This window comes from Nansenia antarctica (assembly GCF_963989245.1).
Source record: "Nansenia antarctica genome assembly, chromosome: 2".
NCBI lineage: Eukaryota > Metazoa > Chordata > Actinopteri > Argentiniformes > Microstomatidae > Nansenia > Nansenia antarctica.
The window spans coordinates 11,435,746-11,450,745 of NC_137675.1; the positions used below are offsets into that span (position 1 = coordinate 11,435,746).

Genomic DNA, 15,000 nt, shown 5'->3' on the forward strand with positions numbered 1-15,000 from the left:
CCTGCGTAACAAGCAAGGATACAGACCACTATACTAACGAGGACATGTTCATCCCAACATTCCACACATTTCAAAAAGAACATTGTTTCAACAATTTAAAAAACTTGTCGAAGGGATTCTTTCAGATTATCTTGACTTCATAGGTGAGCTCAGTGGATCAGCTTGTCACAGGCAAGGGTTCCATGGTGTAATGGTTAGCACTCAGGACTCTGAATCCTGCGATCCGAGTTCAAATCTTGGTGGAACCTGTGGTCATATCTTGTTTCTTTAATAATAATAAATAAATAAATAAAAAATACCGTTTCATGTACTTGGCCACCACATTGAGGGCGTGCCTGGACCAGACATCACTGATAGGGTTGCTGCCCTGGTAGGCGGGCCTGCTGATGGGGTTGGGGGGGCAGGGGCTGCGCTCGTGGTAGGGCAGAGCCGTGTATGACTCCAGGGCGTGGCTACACAGGGGACAAACACAAGAGGAAACACTCAATACATCACAATTGATATATACAGTATACTGATTGCACATAGACTCATAAAATGGTCCTCTGTGGCTCAGTTGGTAGAACATGGCACATCTCACTGTACATATCTCGCCCTTGTCTGTACATCCCACTGAACAGACTGTACATCTGTATATTAAGCTACAATAGTGTTTGATGTTCCTCAGCATCACTAATTACAACTGCCTCAATGATACATTCAGTTAAGTATCATTGTATAAAGCGTCTGTTCCCTGACACCAGTGTGATAAGGTGGTGGTGAAACCACAGTGTGGAGGAAAGGTCCTAGAAAGGTTGTACAGCGAGATCACCTGAACGTAGATCAACAGTCATGGTCACATGTTGAAAGGTGGCCAAAAGTCTGTACATATCTCACTGTACATATCTGTCCACACTTTTATGGCTTTTTGCACTATGCACTATTGCACTATTGCACTATTCGGCTAGATGCCGAATGTGTTTTGTTTTCTCTGTACTTGTACTCTGCCAAAGACAATTAAATTGAATCTGAATCTGAATTTAATCAACATTTGGGCACCTTTCAACATGTGGCCATGACCTTGGACCTACATGCAGGTGATATTGTTCGGCAACCTTTCTAGGAAGTTAATGTGTGGCTCGTAACCTTGACAGCTGACCTGAGAACGCAGCCTTTTAAAGTGCTAATACGCTAGCTACAGTATAAGGGTTGACTGATTGTTGTGTAGATACCATAGCACATCGAAGCCACTGTTAGCTGCCACCCGTTCAGGCATATGCAGAGTGTGAAGAGGGTCGACAATACCCAGGGTGGGCTTGAGTGCTCTGCTGGCGATGCCTGGAGGACAAGAAGGTCATTGAGATTCACTGTAGTGAATAGCACATAGAACATGGCAAACAATGTACGTAGAAAGAAAGGAAGCTGGTGTGTGTCAACCACAGTAGAGGGGTGAGCTCTCTGGAAGCGTTGTTGCACACGTTGCACAAGCGTTGTTGAGTTCCACAGGTCGAAAGATTATCAAAGTGATACTGCGCTTTTACACAACTCCCCCATAAATGGCATTTTTTTTGGCAAATTATGAAAGTAGGTAAAAAAACATCTGGAATTAAAAATGTGTTAATAAAAAATGGTAAGTAAAAGGGAACAAACTGGCTCACAGATTGTAAGGATGAGCTGTATACTGTATATATTATTATTTTTACCTCCAAAATCAAATATACAAAATGTAAAAATTAAAAATGTTCTCTACCATACCAGTTTTAGCTTTCAGCTCTTCAAAGTCAAAGATGGCGACACCTGTAGTCTCGCTGCCCGTTCCTGCTGTGGTGGGGACTAGAGAGAAACATGAGCATCGGTCACATCACACCACCCACAGTTACAGCTGGACAACTGACTACACATCATCCACTATCTAAACACTACAAAAGTGTCCCTATGCTGTATCTATAACCGTGTGTATGTGTCATGTTCATCTCCTGAAAGGGACGTTTTGACCCTCCACACCACCGCTTCATTGAGCAATACTCCATGTCCATCATCATCATCATCCTCCTCCTCCTCCTCCTCATCATCATCATCATCATATTGCATCTCTCTAATGTCTGTTATGACATTCAGTATAACAGCACTCCCTCTCGTGTGATATTCAGTATAACAGCACTCCCTCTCGTGTGATATTCAGTATAACAGCACTCCCTCTCGTGTGATATTCAGTATAACAGCACTCCCTCTCGTGTGATATTCAGTATAACAGCACTCCCTCTCGTGGGATATTCAGTATAACAGCACTCCCTCTCGTGTGATATTCAGTATAACAGCACTCCCTCTCGTGTGATATTCAGTATAACAGCACTCCCTCTCGTGTGATATTCAGTATAACAGCACTCCCTCTCGTGGGATATTCAGTATAACAGCACTCCCTCTCGTGTGATATTCAGTATAACAGCACTCCCTCTCGTGGGATATTCAGTATAACAGCACTCCCTCTCGTGTGATATTCAGTATAACAGCACTCCCTCTCGTGTGATATTCAGTATAACAGCACTCCCTCTCGTGTGATATTCAGTATAACAGCACTCCCTCTCGTGTGATATTCAGTATAACAGCACTCCCTCTCGTGTGATATTCAGTATAACAGCACTCCCTCTCGTGTGATATTGCTTTAACTTATTCATTATAATACGCTAGTTAGCTCGGTCCCTGGGTGAGCTCGAGAAACGCGGTCTTCGCCGGGATGCAGTGGAGTGGCCCGGGGGACGACGACAAGCACACGTCACAATTTCCACAGAAATTGTATCTGTCTAGTTAGATCATTATTAATTATAATCAAATACAATCAGTCAGATGTAGTTAGTTGTTCATAGCAAACTACAATGGTGGTTTTCGTAACAGTAGAGCAGCATTAGCCTATTCCATGTAGGAGGAGGGCAACTCAGTGTGTTACCCTTTGGATAAAAGTGTCCGCTAAATGGCATGTAATATATATATATATAATCAGAATACATTTTTGGCATTTAGCAGACACCTTTATCCAAAGCGATTTACAACAAATGCATTTGACTAAGTGAGTGAATAATCTATCCACCAGTCATAGCAGGAAAAGGTCATCTATGGCCGTCATAGTGATTAAAATATATACTTATTCATTATAATCAAATACAATCAGTCAAATGTAGTTAGTTGTTCATGACTGATGACATATCAGAAGCTTGTGTTGTATGATGGATGCAGTGGCGTACCGCAAAATCCCGAGGCCCCCCCGCAAAAAAAAATAATAAAAAAAATATTCTTTTGGAAGCTGCTAAGTAACATAGGTGCTTTTTAATAAGGAACCACAAAAGGAACCACAAAAGATATTGATACATAAATATTGAATCTTAATGTATTATTAGTGTTTGTAATTCTTCTAATATCCACATTGCCCTGATGAAAGACTGCTGCACTGCATAGTGAACACATAATGGACTTTACACAAATAATATTTCAAGTCTTAACATGATTTTTTACTACCACTGTACTACTCCACAACACTTCTAGTATATCAAGTGAGTTTCAACATAGATTACTTGTTCCTGCTATGACTGATAGATAGATGATTCACTTACTTAGTCAAATGTATTTGTTGTAAGTCGCTTGGGATAAAAGTGTCTGCTAAATACCAAACATGTTAACATTACATTTACATACACATGTCAAAATGTAATATAATGTAATGTAATGTCATACAAATAATTATTGGCCCTGTACTGTGTCCCCTCGAGATTGCATAGGGAACACATAGTGGACTGTACACAAATTCCAAATCTAAGCATGGTCTTGACAACAACTGTACTTGAAAACCCTTCTAGTATAGATTCTCAAGTGAGTCTCAACCATGAGGGGTGTCATATGAAGAATGACTGTCCCTTTACTGTCCCAACACAACAAGTGCCTTGTCCAGACACAGCGGAGGACCAATCATTATTTGTATTGACAATCCTCACGGTTGAAACTTTCATCTGAATCCATATTCCAGAAGTGTTGCAGAGTAGAGTGGTACCAGAGATGAATTGAAATCAGAAAAATATTTCCGTACAATCCCGTTTATACAAATAAACAAAGCACCAATATGCACATTTTAAATACATATTTTTTCAAAATGATATATACTTTTCTGTTGGGTCATTTGTCCTTATTTCCGCCAAAATAAGAGATACAATATTGTGACCCTATTACTTTCCATTGCTGTTTTAATTCACGCCTTTACTTTGAAGTCAAGAAAACGGCGCAAAGAGAAACACGGATGAGTTTCTTCAAACTTGCAGTGGTAGCAACGGTGTGTGTGGTTTAGTAAATATTGTGTGTGTGTGTGTGTGTGTGCCATATCTCAGTATGTAGGCTATGCAGTGTAAGTGAGTGTAAGTACGTGTGTGAGTTTATTCTGTTATTTATGCTATTATATCTAATGTGTTGAGAAGCAATGGAAATGAATCAAGAAATTGATAGAGTAGGCTAACTTACATTATCCTTGTTCTATATGCAACAGAACAGATCACCCAGCATTGCTAATGAAAAGAATCAACGAATGTGAGTCTAATACCAATACTTGCTCAATAGGTCTTAAAATCTATTAAAAGTGGTCTTATAAAGGTCTTAAATGTAACTTGTTGAAACCTGCAGGAACCCGCATGATTATTTAGAGAACAGGTTGCTTACATTAATTATGCGGGTGTTAAGGTCAGGGCCATCGCTACTTACACGCGCATCATTGTTAGACCACTGTTAATGATAGAGCTAATCATCTACGGGCATTTTTAAAAAAAATATATATATATACGAGCAATAACATATTGTTCTGCCTTTCTGCGCAGCCTCCCTCGCCCAATAGAAGAGCAGCCCTAACGAGCGGGAGCGAATCATCAAGCACGCACATGCATACACCAGACACGCATACACATACACCAGACACACACACACACACACACACATACACCAGACACACACACACACACACACACATACACCAACACGCACATACACCAGACACGCGCGCGCATACACCAGACACGCACATAGTGTCTCTTACTCTCTCTCTCCTTATTCTCCAGACGACAGGCTCTACGATGGTGGTAGTGAAGCTGGAGGAAGAAGTTGTGGAGGAGAATGGCGTGATGGTGAAAGAAGAAGTGGAGGAGAATGGAGTGATGGTGAAAGAAGAGGATGGAGGAGAAGTGGTAATGCAGAATGGTGTGATGGTGAAAGAAGAGGACGGAGGAGAAGAAATGAGGGAGGAGGGAGTGATGGTGAAAGAAGAGGTCGGAGTAGAAGTGGAGGTAGTTTTGGGCAACATTCTTTATTTAATTTATTTATTTTTAAAAAAAAATACCAGCCGGCCCGGCCGAAAGCTACCATCGAACGGCCCATAAATCGAAAGCTACCATTGAACGGCCCATAAATCAGGGACAGCGGCCCATTGGACAATTTTCGATACAGGCACTGGGCTGGCCCAATCAACAGAGAGAAGGGGGGGGGTCAGGGGTCACGCACCCACGCAGCACCAGACCTCCGTCTCAGTTTCGCGGTGTCTTGTCTATACCTGTGTGTGACCCGCCCCCCTGCCTCCCTCGCCCAATAGAAGAGCAGCCCTAACGAGCGGGAGCGAATCATCAAGCACGCACATGCATACACCAGACACGCATACACCAGACACACACACACACACACATACACCAGACACACACACACACATACACCAACACGCACCAGACACGCGCGCATACACCAGACACGCACATAGTGTCTCTTACTCTCTCTCTCCTTATTCTCCAGACGACAGGCTCTACTATGGTGGTAGTGAAGCTGGAGGAAGAAGATGTGGAGGAGAATGGCGTGATGGTGAAAGAAGAAGTGGAGGAGAATGGAGTGATGGTGAAAGAAGAGGATGGAGGAGAAGTGGTAATGCAGAATGGTGTGATGGTGAAAGAAGAGGACGGAGGAGAAGAAATGAGGGAGGAGGGAGTGATGGTGAAAGAAGAGGTCGGAGTAGAAGTGGAGGTAGTTTTGGGCAACATTTTTTATTTATTTATTTATTTATTTTATTTTTTTGCCAGCCGGCCCGGCCGAAAGCTACCATCGAACGGCCCATAAATCGAAAGCTGCCATTGAACGGCCCATAAATCAGGGACAGCGGCCCATTGGTAACTTTTCTGTACAGACACTGGGCTGGCCCAATCAACAGAGAGAAGGGGGGGGGGGGGGGTCAGGGGTCACGCACCCACGCAGCACCAGACCTCCGTCTCAGTTTCGCGGTAGTTTTGGGCCGAGCCGGCCGGCAAAATACATTTAGTTAGCCTGGATAGTTACTAGATAGATACTGAGAGAGATGGAGCGCAAAAGCACACTAAAACGGAAGGGAGGCTGGGAAAAACTTAGGGAGAAAAACAAGAAGAAACTCGAGGCAGATGCTGCCAAATGTGTAAACATTAGGGACATGTTTTCTGCCCCCTCAAGTTTACCACAGCAGCAACAGGTTGAAGAGGAGGCTAGCAGGGAGGAGCGGGAGCAGGGTACAGATACAGAGGATAGAGAGGATACAGAAGAAGCGGGGCCGAGTCAGCCTGTAACCGTTGACCCGGTAAGGAAAATATAGGTAGCTGTTAGGGGTGTAACGGATCGCCCCCCACAGTTCGGCACGCATGTGTACCGCGGATCAATTGCAAAATGTAACCAAGTAATAATATTACTTAATATTAGTTAATATCCCTTGTAAATCACAATGTAGAGTTGCCATGAAAAGATAGACGCGACAGTTGCGTGCTTTGTTTTACTCTAAAGCGCAATGATAGGTTGATAATGGAAAAAAAAATCTAGACAACAAGGCTGCGTTCGTAAATTCGCTCTGGAATCTGATCACTGAGTACACTGGTCTACTTGCACTGGTACCATTGCTTAATGTATGTAGTCGTCTTTGTAGTGGTTTGGGGGAATACTACAGTTTGTCATATGACTGTACAGCACAGTATCAGGGCTTAAAGTGGGAAAAAATCCTGTGCCTGAAACTTTTTCTTGGGGAGGGGGGTCACAGTTTGAGATATTGGGAGAGCGGGTACAGAAGACAGCTTCTTGTCTCAATGTTTAAATGCATTAATACTATTTTATAGTCAATACAAAATATATGTCTCAATGTTAAAATGCATTAATACTTTAAATGAATGTGCAACAATACTATGTGCAATATGACAACATTTGTGTACATAAGGTTCAGATATAGGAAAAGTTAGGATATTTATAGCATAGCAAAGAGTACAGCACAGTGTTTTATTGTATAGTATAGTAGTATAGTAGATAGTGTACATAGCCTTTATTTATGTAAACCAGCTCTTTTCCCTTTTTTATTTTACCCTTGGCCCTCGTGTTTTTAGTCTTTTTCAAAGCACCAGGGGAGGCCCCCCTCCTACATTTCGTTGTATGGTACCTGTACTGTATTACAGTTTTTCTCAATTGCTAAAACACATTTCACAAAACTTTCCTCCATTTTCCCAAACTCTAAACACAACACACTTTTCTAAAGCTACATAAGCAAAACCACACCTTCTCTCTTCAAAACTCAAACTTTCACACCAAAACAGCTGCTCAAAGCCTTAAAAAATGTAAACACTATAAGCATCATTACAGACTACAACAAAACAACTGAAAACACAATGTTCCGTGTGTGAGAATGTTCTTTTTTTTCACAACTGCCAAAAGACATTTTTAGAAACCTTACAGTATCTGTTCTCAGAATATATCACTGTAGAGTATTGGGCATTCATAGATGTGTGTGTTTCATATGAACAGTATGTAAATCTACAGAAAATACAGTATGCATGTTGTTGGAAAATATCCTTTTACAGTATGTATATGTTCTTCATGAATGTTTTACTGTAATGCTTGGCTAATTTTACTATATAACTAAAATACATTACAGTACAGTAATTCGAACTTGATCTTACGTGTGGACAATCGACTTCTTTCTAAAGGGATCTCTTGACCATTCTGAAGTACGCAAATTACCCACAGGGGTGGGTGAGAGTTACAGTAATTGAAATAGTATAACTTCCTTCAACGTTACGGTACATGTGAGAATACGGTACATGTGGGAAAACTAGGGTTAGGGTTAGGTGCTAGGGTGACTTGGTACATGCTGGCATGTCTAACCCTAACCCTAACCGTAACCCTAACCCTAACCCTACCCCTACCCCTAACCTTAACCCTAGCACCTAACCCTAATCCTAACCCTAACCCTAGCACCATAGCACCTCACCCTAACCCGTTTTCCCACATGTATGATAGTCATGCATAAAAATAAATCTGCGCTCCCTGTCTAACGTTATATCTAACATTCCATATTTTACATTACAGTAAGGCTGATTTTGCATGATAGTCATGCATTTTTAGATATCTATTTCCCCCCTTTAAATGGCATATGATGTCCGAAATGTTACTAAAGTTCAGCCGTGAAGTTGTTGCACTGTTGTCCTATCGAGTTTTACGTAAATAAAGGTTTGAAAAAATGTACCGTATTCCCACATGTACCGTAACATGTACAATACTGTACTGTATCACAACTCAAGGCAAACACTACAGAGGATCCATTACACACAACAATACTCACTGAAAACAATGTTCAGGGTGTGATGTTTATTTATTTATTTATGGTACTATACCACACACACACACACACACACACCACAATCATTTGTGTCTTACATTTTGTCTTACATTTTGAGTCGTTATGTTTAATGAATGAAGCCAGGTGTGTTCATTGTGTTAAAATGTTGCTGACTGTGGCAAGCATTTTGCATCACATGAGCTTTAATTTGAGAATTTGACATTTTGAGCAGAGTTTTTTGCAACTTGTGTTTTAGCAAGACAAAATGTGTTTAGATTTATGAGAAAAGGAGGATTGTGTTTTGTGAATTGTGTCTTCATGTGAAATGTGTTTATGGTTTTGGCAAATGGGAGCTAGTTTTATTAAATGTGTTTAGAGAACTGGTCATTTGGTTTAGAGAATTGGCTTTTGTGTTTTAGCATAATACTGTTTTATACTTAATAAAAAAAATAAAAAAATAGATGTCTTTAAAAGGCAAAACTGATTGCATCACTTATTAAGCCACTATCACTATAACAATACAGAATAAAATATATACATGTCTTTAAAAGAACAAACTGATTACTTATTAAGCCACTATCACTTATATTCTCCTTCTTGGCACCACTTTCCATAAGGCTTCCCGTCACTACTCAGGGTTTTTGGTACCAGTGGTGTTTGACATCGGGGGGGACCCATGAAGCGGGGCTGTCTGGGGGTCCTTAAACGAGCATCAAACACTTAATTTCATGCATTCTGGTGAATTGATATGCACCAATTTGTGCCCTTTCGCCATCAATTTATGGTGGAAATGTCATTATATATGTAAAGGAAAAAACAATATTCAGGCACCAGATGGCCATTCAAAATATAATGTAATATAATGCAATATAAGGCTCTCAGGCATTCTGTACTTTCAAATATGTATTCTCCTTGAGCAGTCAACATCAACTATCAGCTGTTTCGCTAGCAAACACGAAAGCTAAGTTATTTGTGAAACAGCGCCCCCGCCACAACGTCGGCGCAATGCCGCAATTGCAGTTTTTATTTTATTTTTTATTCTCCTGCGCCGGAAATCCGGCACTGTGCCGGAGTACTTTAAGCCCTGCAGTATATAAGACGAGTATATAAGGCAAGTATTTTTGTGCTGGTGGGTGTGGTCCGACCGATTGGGGTGGGCCTGTCTGGGCCAAAAATGCCAGGGCCTAATTTTTGTCCCAGTCCAGCCCTGGGAGATGGTAGAGAACTCTGAGAACCCCCTCCGCTGTCATAACATGTTGTATTTTCTCTGTGTGACAGGGTCTGGTGGAAAAGTCCCCAAGTAGGTCCAAGGTCACTTTTAGTGATCCTAAAACTGTTGTTTGTTTTATTGAGTGGGCTCTTCAACATTTCGTAATATCAAAAAAATAATAATGGTCGTTTCACTTGAGAATTGCCGACATGCAGACCTTTTCACCAGACCGTGTCACATATCGTTAAAAAGTGCCTGTAATGAGCGTCTCTCTCCACCGGGTGGTAGGCCAGCACGCAGACGGACGTGGTGAAGGGCCCCCCGCCCCCGCCGCCCAGGATCCTGAAGAACAAGGCCCTGCTCTGCAAGCCCATGGTCCAGAACAAGGGCGTCATGTGTAAACCCCTCACAACCACCATAGAGACACAGACAGGTACACACACACACATTTGCACACAAAACGCACACAAACACACATGCATAGGGTAGGGTATAGGTTGTTTGTTTTATTTATAACCAACTTGCGCAAACAAACCCGGCGAATTTTTTACTTGCTCTGGGCAAGCGGGGAAGCGTTAATGTCGAACCCTGCTAAATGTATTCACATGAACACACACACACACACACACACACTAATGTACCTAAATGTATTCACATGAACATACACATCTATTCTCCCTCCCCAGAGGATCGCTTCCCCCACGTGTTGATACTTCCTGTCCCAGTGCCGGTGTTCATCCCAGTGCCCATGAACCTGTACTCCCAGTACGTCCCCCAGACCGTAGGTCTGCCCATACCGGTACGTTAACACCTCAGCCCTCACCTACCAACCACCAACTGCCAGCTCCATCACTCACACAATTCGGTTGTTAAGTTGTGTTTCCGGGTTCAACGTTGGCTGAGGCGCTCTCTTCGAAGTGCCGCAGTGCGGTGTCCCTTGTTAGATGAATAGATAGGAGTCTAAAAAACGATTGAACTGTCATTCTACCGCTTTAGTACACTGGTACTAGAATTTACACTGGAATTGTTTATTTGGACCCGGAAATTGCTAAACGTCACGCGTGACGTCAGACTTAACAACCGAACAACTCATCACAATCAGAATTATTTTCATTGCCAAGTATATTCGCACGTATAGGAACACGCTAACAGCCAGAACACGCTAACAGCCTCCACACACACACGCCTCAGAGCCATGGACCAGAACACGCTAACAACATGCTAACAGCCAGAACATGCTAACAGCCTCCCCACACGCTAACAGCCCCCCCCCACACACACATACACCTCAGAGCCATGGACCAGAACACGCTAACAACACGCTAACAGCCGTACTCTAAAGCCCCGTCTCTCTCCCACTCCAGGTCCCCGTCCCCATGTTCCTGCCCGTCACCCTGGACAACGCCGATAGCATCGTTAAGACCATCCAGGAGATCAAGGCCAAGATCCCCTCCAACCCGTTCGAGGCCGACCTGATCCTCATGGCTGAGATGGTGGCCGAGGAAGCGGGGGAGGAGGAGAAGGAAGGGAGGGAGGAGAGATGCAAGCCAGCGTCAGCAGTCCCTGACGGTAAACAAACAGGGAAGGGACACAGAGACTGCGACAGCTTCCCTTCAAAGAAACAGGTGAGAGTCCCTGACCCTGACTGTGACCCTAGCCTGAACCCTAACCCTATCTCTATCCCTGACCCCAACCCTGACCTTAACCCTGACCCTGACTCTGCCTGTTTAATTTTAATTTTAATTTTGCCATTTAGCAGACGCTTTTATCCAAAGCGACTTACAATTACGAATTACAGGGACATTCCCCCTGGAGTAACTGAGGGCTAAGTGCCTTACCCAAGGGCACACTAGTAGTGGTGTGGCTTCAGGCGGGATTTGAACTCACAACCTTCCGATCCCAAGTCCAACTCACTATCCACTAGACCACCACTACCCCCTGTGACCCTAGCCTGAACCCTAACCCTATCTCTATCCCTGACCCCAACCCTGACCCTGACCCTAACCCTGACCCTGCCTGTGACCCTAGCCTTAACCCTAACCCTATCTCTATCCCTGACCCTAAGACGCTGACAATATGGGAAAAACAGAAAACACAGAAACAACAAGCAACAGATAACATGAGCACATAGAACACAGAGTTAACGAACGCAGCAATGTCCAGGGGGGCGGGGGTGGCAGGGTTATACCGTCCATACTTTGTACATGAGATGTTATGATGACGGTTTTGTCTTTTGTGATTCCCTTCTTTAGTCTCTCGTTCACTCTCCTCCCTTTAGTCTCTCGTTCACTCTCCTCCCTTTAGTCTCTCGTTCACTCTCCTCCCTTTAGTCTCTCGTTCACTCTCCTCCCGTTTCGCCCCCTGCAGAGGAAGTCGCGAACGGCAGCGGCGGCGGCAGAACCGTCGTCGCCCCCGGAGACCCCCGTCGTGCCCGGCGAGCCCCCCAAGCTGCAGCACCTGTACGGGGTGGACGCCTGGAGGAGGTGGGTCCAGTGGAGGAGCACCCAGCCGGACCTGGAGGAGAAGCCTCGCTTCACATGTAAGTCTGGGAGGGGGGGGGGGGGGGGAGGAGCACACAGCCGGACCTGGAGAAGCCTCGCTTCCTCTGTAAGTCTGGGGGGGGGGGGGGGGGGGGGAGGTGGGTCTAGTGGAGGAGCACCCAGCCGGACCTGGAGAAGCCTCGCTTCGTATGCAAGTCTGGGGGGGGGGGGGAGGAGCACCCAGCATTGGTGTGTGAATGGGTGAATGAGAGGCCGTTGTAAAGCGCTTTGGATAAAGGCGCTGTATAAGTCAGTCTGTTTACCATTTACCATCCATGTTTCCCTGGATGCTCTCCAGCACGCCAGATGGTTCTGAAGGAGGACGTGCTGAAGTGCACCACGGCGGAGCTGGGCTACGGCCTCTGTCGCTTCATCTGCGAGGCCCGGAGGCCCAACCAGGACGCCTACAGCCCCGACAGCATCTTCTACCTCTGCCTGGGCATCCAGCAGGTAGGACACACACACACACACACAGACAGCATCTTCTACCTCTGCCTCGGCATCCAGCAGGTAGGACACACACACACACACACACACACACACACACACATACGGGGGGATTCATACACACACACACCCACAGGGACACACACATACACATGAACATGTACAGACACACACAATACCACTTCCACACCTCCATGCCTTTGGTGCTGTTGCCCTGTGTGAACACACAGTGATCTCCTCTCTCTCTCTCTCTCTCTCTCTCTCTCTCTCTCTCTCTCTCTCTCTCTCTCTCTCTCTCTCTCTCTCTCTCTCTCTCTCTCTCTCTCTCTCTCTCTCTCTCTCTCTCTCTCTCTCTCTCTCTCTCTCTCTCTCTCTCTCTCTCTCTCTCTCTCTCTCTCTCTCTCTCTCTCTCTCTCTCTCTCTCTCTCTCTCTCTCTCTCTCTGCAGCACTTGTCTGAGAACGGCCGCATGGAGAACATCTTCACTGACCTGATCTACTGCAAGTTCACTGGGGAGATCACCAAGCTGCTGAAGCAGTTCAAACCTACTGTCACAGCCAGCGGTGAGACACCAGACCACACACTCACACCCTCCTCTACACACTCACACCCTCCTCTACACACTCACACTCACACCCTCCTCTACACACTCACACCTTCTCTACACACTCACACCCTCCTCTACACCCTCCTCTACACACCCACACCCTCCTCTACACACTCACACCCTCCTCTACACACTCACACCCTCCTCTACACACCCACACCCTCCTCTACACACTCACACCCTCCTCTACACACTCACACTCACACCCACCTCTACACACTCACACCCTCCTCTACACACTCACACCTTCTCTACACACTCACACCCTCCTCTACACACTCACACCCTCCTCTACACACTCACACCCTCCTCTACACACTAAACCTACTGTCACAGCCAGCGGTGAGACACTAGACACACCCAGGGTTCATTTAGTCTTAGTCTTTAGACCAAGATCCACATTAGTTTTAGTCACATTTAGTCATTTTGATACCTTCTTAGTTTTAGCCTAGTTTTAGTTGACGAACCTGTGAGTGCCCCGTGGCCAGGCGGGTCTGGGCCCTGTTTGTTCCCTCTGTCTCCCTAAACAGCCTGCTGACCCTGCCCCGCTTGACGGGCGAGAACATCCTGTATGGTCCTCCCGGGGGGTGCACAACCCCCCAACTACAACAAGAGTGGAGGATCATCAGCGCCGTCAAGCAGGTACTCTGGGAGACGAGGAACATCAGGGTCTATCAGAAACAGAGCGTCCACCTGACAACCCTGAGGAGGAGAATCACCCTCTGCCTCAGGGACCATGCTATTGTTGACTTTAAAAATAACCCGGATCAAGCAAGAGCGGTGTGGGGGGTGGAGAGATGGAAGGACGTCATCCTCTAAACCCCCCCCCATGCCGCGCCGCATCGACCAACCCCCCCCCACCCCGGGCCTACCTCACTACACCACCAGTTCCTGCACTATCACCTTCACCACCGTTCCAGCACAAGCCCTGGTCAGCAGTATCACCATCACAAGGACCAGGAGAGGAGCAGCGCACAACACCAACAGGGAAGTTTACTGCACCTTCCACCACCTACACATGTACACAGCACTGACCCACTTCCTACCCTCACCAGAATATCACCACACACAACCCACAGCCGAACCAGCCGTCTCTGCCAGCACCACCAGCACCAGGATGACCAACACCACTGGGTCACAGGGAAGTACTGATCACCCGCCTGACACCAAAATGCACACTACACAAACCATGCACACCTCCCTTCTCTCACTCCTGTATCTTTTCAGGCACATGTCATATCCAGCTCTGACACCTACCCAGGCTTCCAGACCCAGGAGCAGAGACCGGCGGGAACCACCACGTCACCCCAGCACCAACCCCAGGTTCCAACTCAGCGACCCCAAACCCCCTGTTCCGGGCCACCCCCCCCCAACTCCAGGCCCCCAGCTACAGGCCCAGTCCCCTACCCGCCAACCCCCAACCCCCAGCCCGGAACAAGCTGAGAAGAGCCAGGGAGCTTTTTCCCTGGATAAGCTGTGTACAGGTTTTTCGCCTCTGCTTGCCTGCCATGCGCCGAGCTCTCTGGGCCTCTCCTCAGGGGCCTCCGGTCGGCCTGCGTGCTCGATCTGCTCCGCCGCTGGGGCGCCTG

At 45.7% G+C, this 15,000-nt stretch overlaps 2 protein-coding genes across 2 annotated transcripts in view; one reads left to right on the top strand and one right to left on the bottom strand.

Moving 5' to 3' along the window:
* The window catches only part of LOC308149791 (hydroxyacid-oxoacid transhydrogenase, mitochondrial-like), a gene marked incomplete at its 5' end in the record, with an annotated part of 90,043 nt that overhangs the window by 19,334 nt on the left and 55,709 nt on the right, over positions 1 to 15,000 (bottom strand). The window contains 3 exons of the mRNA XM_080522680.1: positions 300 to 452; positions 1,212 to 1,317; positions 1,735 to 1,812. Of these exons, the coding sequence (XP_080378806.1) occupies positions 300 to 452; positions 1,212 to 1,317; positions 1,735 to 1,812 (337 nt within the window). The remainder of the gene's footprint in view (positions 1 to 299; positions 453 to 1,211; positions 1,318 to 1,734; positions 1,813 to 15,000) is intronic.
* The window catches only part of LOC308151717 (zinc finger MYM-type protein 4-like), a gene marked incomplete at both ends in the record, with an annotated part of 12,754 nt that continues 2,835 nt past the window's right edge, over positions 5,082 to 15,000 (top strand). Inside the window, 8 exons of the mRNA XM_080524631.1 lie at positions 5,082 to 5,132; positions 5,788 to 5,853; positions 10,107 to 10,251; positions 10,505 to 10,617; positions 11,183 to 11,443; positions 12,186 to 12,357; positions 12,657 to 12,808; positions 13,253 to 13,367. Of these exons, the coding sequence (XP_080380757.1) occupies positions 5,082 to 5,132; positions 5,788 to 5,853; positions 10,107 to 10,251; positions 10,505 to 10,617; positions 11,183 to 11,443; positions 12,186 to 12,357; positions 12,657 to 12,808; positions 13,253 to 13,367 (1,075 nt within the window). The remainder of the gene's footprint in view (positions 5,133 to 5,787; positions 5,854 to 10,106; positions 10,252 to 10,504; positions 10,618 to 11,182; positions 11,444 to 12,185; positions 12,358 to 12,656; positions 12,809 to 13,252; positions 13,368 to 15,000) is intronic.